The 12,408-nt window shown below is 39.8% G+C and overlaps 1 protein-coding gene across 5 annotated transcripts in view; it reads left to right on the forward strand.

Annotated features, from left to right (window-relative positions):
• MCPH1 (microcephalin 1) overlaps nt 1–5,381 on the forward strand; it is a 273,858-nt gene extending 268,477 nt beyond the window's left edge. For all 5 annotated transcript variants that reach the window (XM_045451845.1, XM_045451854.1, XM_045451863.1 and 2 more), the window contains one exon: nt 4,990–5,381. In XM_045451845.1, coding sequence (XP_045307801.1) covers nt 4,990–5,045 — 56 coding nt within the window. In that variant the 3' untranslated portion in view covers nt 5,046–5,381. The remainder of the gene's footprint in view (nt 1–4,989) is intronic.
• The last annotated feature ends 7,027 nt before the right edge of the window (nt 5,382–12,408 follow it).

A 12,408-nucleotide genomic window follows, 5' to 3' on the forward strand; every position in this document is an offset into this window, starting at 1 on the left:
AGGTAGGCAAGGAGGAGAGGCATTAAGTATGGAGTGTCTGATTGGAAATGATGCTGGAGAAGTAGCCAGAGGCTGGACCACTCAAGGCCCTCATGGTGAGAAGTTTAGTTTTTTTGTTCTAAGAATAAATGGAAGTTACGATAGGATTTTAAGTAGGGGAATACATATCTTTAAATAGAAGCAGAGAGAGCAGTTACAGGCTCTTGCAGTGGTTTGGGTGATAAATGGTGGTGGTTACATTTAGGATGATATCCTGAAGGTGATGAGAAGCTGCCAGGTTTTAAATAAAAATTCTAGAGCCAGTTGGCCTTGCTGATAGATTGCACGTGATATATTAGGAAAGAGGAGTCAAAGATGACTTCTAGACTTGAATTTGAGCATCTGAGAGAATGCTGAGGTTTTGAGAGATCGGGATCCTTGAGGAAGTACTGAAGGAATAGTGGTTTATTCAGCATACAAAAGAGGAGCTGGCAAGACTACCATCAAAAGAGGGGAGGAAGTCTTGTTCATTGTGGTTCCAGAGAGAAGTGAGATCAACAGATGAAAATTACACAGTGGGCAGCTGTGGGCTCATTAGGAGAAAGGATTTTTAGGGTCATTTGTAACCTGCTCATCCCTACTGCTAAGAGCACCTTCAGTGTCAAAACCCTGTCCTGAGTGTTCCCGGAAGCTGAGTGACCCTCATTCTATTAAGTAGGAGAGCTGATTCCTTGATTGAGTGAATGTCTGGCCACATGGCCACTCATGCTTCAGCCCTAGAATAGTCAGCTGATTGTGATAAGCTAAGATAAAGCTCCCAACAGCATTCTGAGGGTTCTAGCACTCTCTGTGCACAGTACTATTAACCACATTTGGCTGTTGGCAATTAGAGTTTTAGTTCAAGAAAGTGGCTTGCCCACCACCACACTATAAAAAATAGCTAGCAGCATGTTCCTTCACTATCCTAATCATCAGACCACACAGAAGAAAGGCCAGTAAACTTTAACTCGTGCATAAACCTGTGCCAAGACCTGCTAAAAAACCTTGTTAAAATACAAACACAACGTCTTTTTTTTTTTTTTTTTCAGTGCAAATTTAATGGGAGGTGCTCATGTACCATCTGTCTCTTTCCGCTGGGCAGACTGGCATTACTCTAACATCTGTACCATTGGTTGCATTATACGGGGTGTTTGAGGGCTATTTGTATGATGTGACATTGGAATTAGGGGAGTGACTATCTTTAGATGACAAACGAACTTGGGTAGAAGTCATTTTTCATGTGTGTGTTTACATTTGGAAACTTGGAAACATGAGGGGCTCCCTGGACAAGGATGTCCTGGCTGCCAGCCATCACTCAGCAGTCAAATGCTTTTCCGTTCTGAATCCCTGCTTTGCTTACCAGACGCATAAGCTCAACACTACATGTACCTCAAGTACCATTTCTCGAAAGTCCGTGGGTTAATTGAGCCTACCACACCAAGCGTGAGGGGCCAGCCACAGACTTTGTTGCGAGGTTACACTTAGGGTTCTATTTTATCTAAATTTAAAACTTCTTCTCTAGTCAACCTTTTTCTCCACCACAATGAATGACTGGATGCATGGATATGTGGGGTGACACTAGATTTCACGGTCAAAGAACTGGAATACAGACAGACATAGAGTCCCCAGATCTTACAACCCTTCCTTATACTACAGTAAAGCTGGAAGAGTGTTTTTTAGATTTTTTAGACGTATTTAAATAGAAATAAATGTGTATAAACCTGAGTATTGCTTGAGGGTTCTTCTATAAATGGAGGGTTACATATTGTTCCTTGAGTTTTTATTTGACTCTCTCTAGGAGAGCATTCCATTTTACACACATACAGCTACTTCGTTCTTTCTAACCATTGGAGGACGTGCAATTAAGCCATGCACTCCTTATTATTGGACGTTTGGGGTGATTTCCACCGTTTCTGCCATTATGCGCTTTATGTGTGTGTTCTAACTGGAACAGTTTGAATTCAGTTTTAAGAGATTATTTTGAGCTGTAATTATCCCCGCCGAATCCCAGGCATGCATGTTTGTGTAGAGCAGATTCATAGCAGTGACATCACTGTGCCCCAGCTTACGTGTACTTGTAAGTTTGGGTACCCACAGCTGTGGACGTCTCCATTTCCTCCACATCTTCACCAGTACTGGACGTTACCCATATTTTTTATATTTGGTGATCTGATAAATTAAACAAATAGGTGTCATTACTCAATTTGTCGTCCCCTAATTACTAAATTACTAATGAGTATGAATAATTAGAGAGGGAGCTATATTTCATGGGTCACCTATCCTTATCACTGGCTATTTTTCCTTTTCACGCTGTTCTACAGAATATGTGTATAACATGGACCCTCGCCCTGTGGTCTAAGTGTAAAATTCTTTCAATCTGTCTCATTTTTAATTTTGTTTATTGATTGTTGTGGGTTACAAAGGTTTTAATATTTAATTATTATTCTTCATGGATTCAAATGCCTTATTTCCTGAGGCACCTGAATTTGGGTTTCACTTTGGAAGGTCATCTCTACCCCCTGAGCTCCAGAACCTGTCTCTTTTCTCTGTTAATGCTTCCATCATTTTTTTAAGTGTTTACAGTGTTAATTCATCTGTAACCTATTTATTGTGTGATGTGAAGGGATCATACCATCTATGTAGTACCTTGTCCCCTCTGCACTGATTTGGAATGCCCTGTGACTCACCTGTTAAATTCTTATATGTGCGTGGACATGTTTCCAGACTTTCCCATTGGTCTATTTATCTGTTGTGTGCTAATTACATACTATTTTACTATTGTAATTTTATAATGTGTTTCGGTATCTAGCATGTCAAATTGTCTCTCGTTATTCATTTTTTTCAAAATTGTCTTCCTATGTATTTTTTCTTTGGTATAAATGTCAGAATAAGTATGCCACTTTTTTTAAAAGAAATATGTGGCATTTTTTTCATTAAGTTCTATTTTAGATTAATTTTAAAAATCACCACCCTTTTTGTAACGTTTTTTGGCTTTGGAAAATGACATCCTGTCAGAAATCTAAGTGTAAAAATTGAATCTACAGGGTTTTACAACCTGGAAAAAAATATGACTGACACGCTTTAAAACTGGGTACAAAGAAAGGCTTTCTACCTATGGTTCAAAGTCCAACTGCAGTAAAAGATTTACATGATCTGAATGTAAAAACAAAACACTTTTTTGCATCAGGAAAGTCAAAAGGCGAATAACAGAGAAAATATGTACAACACATCCACGAATAAAGGTCTGATATTAAAATACTGCTTCACTGGGTTGTGGAGAGAAGTGGTTTTAAAAAAATTTTTTTTTCAACGTTTATTTATTTTTGGGACAGAGAGAGACAGAGCATGAACGGGGGAGGGGCAGAGAGAGAGAGAGACACAGAATCGAAAGGCTCCAGGCCCCGAGCCATCAGCCCAGAGCCTGACGCCGGGCTCGAACTCACGGACCTCGAGATCGTGACCTGGCTGAAGTCGGACGCCTAACCGACTGCGCCACCTAGGCGCCCCGAGAAGTGGTTTTACTGAGTACTAATAAGAATTGTTATTCTGCTGGATATATTAATTTTAATGATATATAATGTATATTATACATGTGACAAATGGTAGTGCTTCTCCCCGCTGAAAGCTGACCAGTTCAGACGTCTTGTGTGGAAGTGCGTTTGCACTGGGCAAATGACAACTAACTTCTGGGACACGATCTAGAGCTCCAGCTAAGATGCACCCCTTTTTCTTCCATCTTTTCCCCCTATTCATAGAACAAACCTATGTTTTGACTTTCCGTCTGCTATCATTCATCATCGTGATGTCTTAAGGTCCTTCAGTATCATTTCTCTCTCCCTGTGGATAATAGTTGTAATCAATAAGTGAACTGTAGGGGCACCTGGGTGGCTCAGTCGGTTAAGCGTTCGACTTTGGCTCAGGCCATGATCCCAAGGTCATGTCAGGCTACTCACTGAGTATGGAGTCTGCTTGGGATTCCCTCACTCTCTCTCTCTCTCTCTGTCCCTCCCCTACTCTCTTGCTCAAGAAATAAAAATAAATTCTAAAAACTACATTAACTGTAATTTAATCTGTAATTCAACCAGTGCTGCCAACCCATTGGATTCCTCTATCGTCCTCATAGAAGTAGGGCCTAGAGCAGTATAGTCTCCTGCTGGCCTGTTCTTCTGCATCTATAGCTTATCCTGGACCAGGTGACTTCTTATGATTTTCATAAAATAATAGGCTTTCAAACTGACAGGACTAGTCCAGCTTCTTCAACTTAAATATGAAGACCTGCGTTTTAGAAACTGTGCGTACTAACTTTGTATTCTAGCGAGGTAGACAGGCTGTGGATTGGTAGATACACAGCCTAGAATGTGTAGTTAGTACCGTAACTAAAACTAATATATTTATATATAAATTGCCTTGTGCCAGAGAGTATTTTCTGTAGCTAATGGAGATTACAATCCTGGTCTCTCTCGCCATGGACTGGCAAACTTGCCACCCGGCTAAGAGAACATTCTGCCATGATGGGAACACCCTATATATGCTGTATCTGCAGGATATGTGCCTATCGAGGACTTAAAATGTGGCTAGTATGACTGATGAACTGAATTTTTTCAATTTAATTTTCATTTTATTTTAAAGTTTATTTATTTTGAGAGAGAGTGTGTATGGGAGGAACAAAGAGAGAGAGAATCCCAAGCAAGATCTGCACCATCAGCACAGAGCCCGACGTGGGGCTTGAACTCACGAACCGTGAGATCATGACGTGAGCCAAAACCAAGGGTTGGAGCCTTAGACGACTGAGCCACCCAGGCACCCCTTTATTTTAAATAGTCACATGTGCTATATGGGCATGTGGACACATAGACAACATGGCTCTAAACCGCCTAAGACTTTAAAATACGACTTTGCATATATATAAGATTATTATTTTACCTTGTGGTTGGCCATTATAAATGCTAAACTGCTTTTCTCTTTCTCTAGATTCCATCACTCAGCACCAGGTCTGTGCCTCTGAAAACTACCTGTTGCTTCAGTGATGGAGCCATCAGTCAGCACATGGCTACTGCCACCGGCTCACAACGTTGTCTTTGGACATTCAAATGAGCAAACCCTGACGAGAAGGAAAGGACACAACACGATGCCTTTTGACACCATCACCTGTTTGCCTTGTGTGCCTTGTGGTTTTTACATAAAGAAACTCCTTTGTGTGACTTTCTGATGACTGAATGTGTTTTAAAGAAGCACTGCCAGCCTATAGGGGCCTTTTCTGTATAATTGCCAATCTTAGTATTGTGATAATGATCATGATTAAAAGCTCACAGAACCTTGGTCATTAAAGCACCCATAGTGTTAAATAAAGACTGGGAATTAAATTGTTTGATTAGTGAGATCCAACAACCCCCAAAGTTTCTTGGTTGGACTCTAACATCTTTATTGGCATACCATACACTAACTATGAAGGATGTTGATCAGTTTATTAGATTTTTGTCAAAGTAATGAATGAAGACGGGTGTAGGAGCTTTGCAATAATTAATGCCACCAGAGGATCTCCAATTCTCCAAGTTAGCGTTTGGTGAGGACAGCATTACCAACAAGAGATCGTGGCCTTCACTGGCTGCCACAATGCTTGGCTTTCCTTAGAGGAAATCGGCAGTGGGACTGAATCATTACAGGTGGACCCATCACCTTCTATAGGAGAGAAGTGCTACCTCCCAACAGGCTGAAGGTGCCACTAAGACTCCCTCCTGATCCTGTTCCCTCCCCATGCTATCTCTTCCTCATCTCACCTGTTATTCCTACCTTAACAAATTTCCAGCCCCTCAGTGGAACAACTTCTAGAATAAACCTTCAAGGAAGGACATAGAAATGCGCAGAGAAATAATGAAGGGTTTTCTCTTAATTTTGATATAATATATGCCCCAAATAATCCCCTCGTATTACTCATGCCCCAACAACAGTCGTTCCTCGGTACAACTCCACTCCTTCCACGTTATAAACCTTGTTTCACTATATCCATGGGAGTGCTGGGCTTGGCTACTTTGAACCTCAGGTACTTTGGCAGAGCTCTCACAACACCAAAAATTCCTGAAGAGGCTGACAAAAACCGTGCTGACGCTTGCTGTGGATCATCCCCTACCGCTATAGGCCACCGACAACCACCCATCCCCAGTGTCAAGTCCTGATTCCCAATGCTGGCCTGCGAGTGGTCAGCCAAGATTCTCTTTCCATACAGCAACATTTTATGAGGATACTGATTTGTGTCAGGAATTACACTAAGCATCTTCTATGTGGTTTCTTATTTAACCCTAACAACCTTAAAAGTTAGTTGCTACAGATTTGCAATCCCTTACCTGAAACACACAAAGTTAAGAGTATCTCAGAATTCTTTTTTTTAATTTAAAATTTTTTTAATATTTATTTTTGAGAGAGAACACAAGCAGGGGAGGGGCAGAGAGAGGGAGACACAGAATCCAAAGCAGGAGACACATATCCAATCCAGTCTCTGAGCTGTCAGCACAGAGCTTGATATAGGGCTCAAGCCCATAAGTCATGAGATCATGACCTGAGCCAAAGTCGGACACTTAACCGACTGAGCCACCCAGGTGCCCCAAGAGTATCTCAGAATTCTATTTTTTTTTTTTTAATTTTGAAAGGCAGGTGGCTCTCACCATTTCCATGTAAGATTGTATTGCTGAGTATACCAAAAGAAGGCAGCAAGAAAAAAGAAGGCATGCAGACTGGAAATGAAGAAGTAAAACTATTTTCAGATCACAGGATACTTCATGTAGAAAATTATAAGGAAACAAATACAGAGCACGTTTAGCAAGGTTACAGTGTATGAAATTTACATAACTAGCTGAATTGTATTTCTGTTGGCTGCAATAAACAATTCACAAATGGAATTAAGAATACATTTCCAACACTGAGAATGGCTTATTGAGAAGATAGCAGAGTAGTATGGGGACCCTGAGCTTGTCTCGTCCCTGAAACTCAGCTACATCAGCACCAACCCATTTTGAACACCTAAGAAATTGAGGAATAACACAATAATCTGCAAAACTTGAGCCACAAAACTCAGCAGGTATGCTGTGTGGAGAGATGAACTGGGGGAGAGAAAAGCTGCAAAGGGTAGGAAGTCCTTTTCTCAGAGAGAGGACAGAGGAAAAAAAAAAAAAGAAAGGGGGAGTCCATCGCATTGGTACCATGCCAGAAAAGCACTTCCCCAAAAGGTAGCTGGAGAGAAAGAGTGAAAACACTCACAGGGGACCGAACAAGAATCTGTTACCCAAAACCATTGACGGGAAGAAAGGAGAGGGTTTTAATACCACAGGATTCTATAAACAGTGGAGGAGAGTCTGAACTTCCACAGCTCAGTGCCTGGTGGTGCTCTGGTGAGGAAGCAGGGCGAATCCCCAGGAACAGGCAGCAGAGTCTGAGGGGCCATGTGCCACATGGGGAGAAGTGGTTCCCCTGATTGGAGGGCATGTGGTAGAGGCCATACGGCCTCCCCACAAAGATCCCAGGAGACTCCAGAGAGCAGTCACATTTGCTGGTACTGGAACAAAGATGTCAGAGTGTGGTGAATCCCGGCACCAGCTGTGTGTTGTGATTTGCCATAATCTCTGAACCTCTGCTTCTGTGCAATCGCATGAACGTCTTCTGGGGCAAGCTGGTACCCAGCCATTGCTCAGTGAGACCCTCCCCCAGAGAGCTGGCAAGAGTCCAAGCCACGGGGGTCTCTGAAGTTAGGGGTGTTGAAACACAGCTCCATCTGAGATAAAACTCTGGAGGGAGGTGCTGCTGCCTGGCAGGCGGTCAGCTTGGACACAGACAGGGTAGAGGTGGGGAATGGATGGAGGCCTCAGACAAAGGAAGGGTGCTTGATCCCGGGTCAGTGAGAGCACAAAGTTCCTGTGCCAGAGACTAGGTTGCTGGGTGAAGCCATTTCCACCTCTCCTGCACAAGCACATGTGCACACACACACACACACACACACACATGCACCACACTGATCCACCCTAGTAAGCTAAGCAGCACCACCTTGTGGAGAATGGAGCCGTTACACCAAGCCCCACCCACCTGCACCCTCCAGACACATCCCCCAGAAGACCAGGATAAGTTCTCCATCTGCTTACTGTATGCATTATAGAGGGCCTCACAGTTTCAGTTCTAGGGGAAACTGGATATAACTTCATTTGAGTTTCATTCTGTTTGCTGGTCTGTTTATTTGTTTACTTTGCTTCTATTTTTTGATGTTGTTTTTCTTTCTCTTTCTTGGATACAGAAAGGGCAAATTCTTTTTTTATTTTTTCCTTTATTTTTTCTATTTTTTTCTTTATTCTATTTTCTTTAAATTTTTCTTTAATTTTTAAATATTGTTTAACTTTTTTTTTCCTTTCTCTTTTTTGTCTAGTCTTTCAAGCTTCCCTCAACAAACAGACTGAAACACACCTAAGGCTCTAACTTCCTTTATTTGATTTTTTGTTTTGTTTTTTATTTTTTAATTTTTCTTTTTTCTTTTATTCATCTTTTTCTTCTTCCAAAAGGACAAGATGGAAGAATTCACCCCAAAATGACAGCCAGAGATTTCACCAACACAGAGATGAGTAAGATGTCTCACTAGAATTTAAAACCATGATTATAAGAATACTACCTGAGAATGAAAAAAGTATAGAAGACATTGGCGAATCCCTTTCTGCGAAGATGAAAGAAGAAAAATCTAATCAGGCCAAAATAAAAAATGCTATAACTGAGATGCAATCTTGAATGGATGTTGTGATGGCAAGGATGGACAAAGCAAAGCAGTGAATCACTGAAATAGAAGACAAAATTATGGAAAATAATGAAGCAGAAAAAAAGAAAGTCCAAAGATAACAATACAACACTTAGAGAACTCAGTGACTTATTAAAAAGGAATAATATTCAAATCATAGGAGTCCCAGAAGAAGAAAAAAAGAGAAAAGGGGACAGAAAGTTTATGTGAGCAAATTATAGTACAAAACTCTCCTAATCCGGGGAAGACACAGACATCAAAATCCAAGAAGCACAGAGAACTCACATCATTAGATTCCACAAAAACTGGCTGTCACCAGCCATATCATAGTCAAATTCACAAAAATACACAGACAAGGAAAGAATCTTGAAAGCAACAATAGGAAAAAAAGTCCTTAACCTACAAAGGAAGACAGATTAGGTTTGCAGCAGACCTATCCACAGCAACTCAGCAGGGTAGAAAGGAATGGTAGGATATATTCAACGTGCTGAAAAAGAAAAATATGCAGTCAAGAATTCCCTATCCAGCAAGGCTGTCATTCAAAATAGGGGAGATAAAGGGTTTCCTAGACCAAAAAAAAAAAAAAAAAAAAAACTAAAGGAATTCATGACCACTAAACCATCCCTGCAGGAAATTTTAAGGAGGACTCTTTGGAGAAAAAGCAAAACAAAACAAGAAAGGCCAAATGCAACAAAGACTAGAAAGGACCAGAGAACATCACCAGAAGCACCAACTCTACATGCAACACAATGGCACTAAATTCATATCTTTCAATAATCACTCTAAATGTAAACGAACTAAATGCTCCAATCAAAAGACACAGGGTATTGGAATGTATAAAAAAAAAATAAGGGCCATATATATGCTGCATATAAAAGACTCATTTTATCCCTAAAGATACCTGCAGATTGAAAGGAAGGGAATGGAGATCCATCTATCATGCTAATGGATGTCAAAAGAAAGCTGGAGTAGCCATACTTGTATCAGACAAAGTAGATTTTAAAAGAAAGACTGTAAGAAGAGATGAAGAAGAGAAATATACCATAATTAAGGAATCTATCCACCAAGAAGATCTAACACTTGTAAATATTTATACCCCCAACTTGAAAGCACCCAAATATAAATCAATTAACCACAAACAAACAATTGATCATAATACCATAATAGTAGGGGACTTTAACACCCACTTACAGCAATGGACAGATATCCAAGCAGAAAATAAGGAAACAATGGCTTTGAATGACATATTGAACCAGATGGACTTAACAGATATATCCAGAATATTTCATCTTAAAGCACTGGAATACACATTCTTCTTGAGTTCCCATGGAACAGTCTCCAGAATATATTACATACTGGTTCACAAAATCAACCCTCAACAGGTACAAAAAGATCGATATCATACTATGCATGTTTTCAGATCACAATGCTATGAAACTTGAAATCAACCACAAAAAAATTTGGGAAGACCTTGAATACTTGGAGATTAAAGAATATCCTACTTGGGCACCTGAATGGCTTAGTCAGTTGGGCGTCCAGCTTCGGCTCAGGTCGTGATCTCGCAGTTTGTGAGTTTGAGCCCCACGTTGGGCTCTGTGCTAACAGCTCGGAGCCTGGAGCCTGCTTCGGATTCTGTGTCTCCTTCTCTCTCTGCCCCTCCCCTCACTTGTATTCTGTCTCTATCAGAAATAAATAAATGTAAAAAAAAATTAAGAAAAAAAGAATATCCTACTGAAGAATGCACGGGTTAACCATGAAATTAAAGGAGAAATTAAAAAGTACATGGAAGCCAATGAAAATGAAAACACAACAGTCCAAAACCTCCGGGATACAGAAAAGGCAGTCACAAGAGGGAAGTATATAGTAATCCAGGCCTTCCTAAAGAAGGAAGAAATGTCAAAAATAACAACCTAACCTTACACCTAAAGGATCTGGAAAAAGAACAGCAGGTAAAGACCAAAACAAGCTGAAAAAGGGAAAAATAAAGAGGAGAGAATGAAAAATGATATCAAAATTTAAAAACAAAAACAAAACAAACAAAAACAAAACAGAACAGATCAACAAAATCAAGAGCTGGTTCTTTGAAAGAATTAACAAAACTGAAAACCCCTTAGCCAGATTTTCAAAAGGGAAAAGAGAAGGATCCAAGTAAGTAAAGTCACTAATGAAAGAGGAAAGATCACAAGCACCACCACAGAAATACAAATAATATTAAGAGAATATTATGAGCCAACAAATTGGGCAGTCTAGAAGAAATAGACAAATTCCTAGAAACATATAAACTACTAAAACTGAAATAGGAAGAGATAGATAATTTGAACAGACCAATATCCAGTAAAGAAATTGAATCAGTAATAAAAAATCTCACAACAAACAAGAGTCCAGAGCTAGATGGCTTCCCAGGAGAATTCTACCAAACGTTGAAGAAGAGTTAATACCTATTCTTTTGAATGGTTCTATAAAGTAGGAATGGAAGGAAAACTTCCAAACTCATTCTATGAGACCAGCCACTACCTTGAATCCAAAACCAGACAAAGACCCCAGTAAAAAGGAGAATTACATACCAGTCTCCCTGATGAACATGAATGCAACAATTCTCAACAAGATGCTAGCAAACTGAATCCATTGAAAGAATTATTGACCACAATCAAGTAGGATTTATTCCTAGGCTACAGGGGTGGTTCAACATCCACAAATCAATCAACATGAAACATCACAATAATAATAAAAAAAAAAAAGAACCACATGATCCTCTCAATATGTGTACAAATAAACATGTGACAAAATACAGCATCCTTTCTTGATAAAAACGCTCAAGAAAGTAGGGATAGAAAAAACATACCTTAAGGTCATAAAGACCATAGACGAAAGACCCATAGCAAAGATCATCCTCAATGGGGAAAAATGGAGAGCTTTCCTCCTTAAGGTCAGGAGCACAATGGGGATATCCACTCTCATCACTGTTGTTCAACATAGTGTTGGAAGTCCTAGCCTCATCAATTAGACAAAAAATATAAAGAAAAGGCATCCAAATAAGCAAGAAAGAAGTCAAACTTTCACTCCTCATGGATGACATGATTCTACATGGAAAACCCAAGACTCCACCCAAAAACTGCTAGAACTGATACATGAATTTGCAGAATATTAATCAACGTACAGAAATCAGATGTATTTCTATACACCAATAATGAAGGAGCAGTAAGAGAAATCAAGGAATCAATCCCATTTACAATTGCACCAAATACCATAAAATACTTAGGAATAAACTTGCCCAAAGAGGTAAAAGATATGTATGCTGAAAACTTTAGAAAGTTTATGAAAGAAATTGAAGAGGACACAAAGAAATGGAAAAACATTCCATGCTCATGAATCAGAACAAATATTGTTAAAATATCTATACTACCCAAAGCAATCTACACATTCAATGCAATCCCTATCAAATTAACACCAGCATTCTTCACAGAAATAGAGAAAAAAATCATAAAATTTGTATGGTGCCAGAAAAGACCATAAGTAGCCAAAGAAATGTTGGAAAAGAAAACCAAAGCTGGAGGCATCACAGTTCCAGACTTCAAGCTGTATTACAAAGCTGTAATCATCAAGACAGTATGGCACTGGCACAAAAA

Source organism: Leopardus geoffroyi, chromosome B1 (genome assembly GCF_018350155.1).
Source record: "Leopardus geoffroyi isolate Oge1 chromosome B1, O.geoffroyi_Oge1_pat1.0, whole genome shotgun sequence".
NCBI classification, from domain to species: Eukaryota; Metazoa; Chordata; class Mammalia; order Carnivora; family Felidae; genus Leopardus; species Leopardus geoffroyi.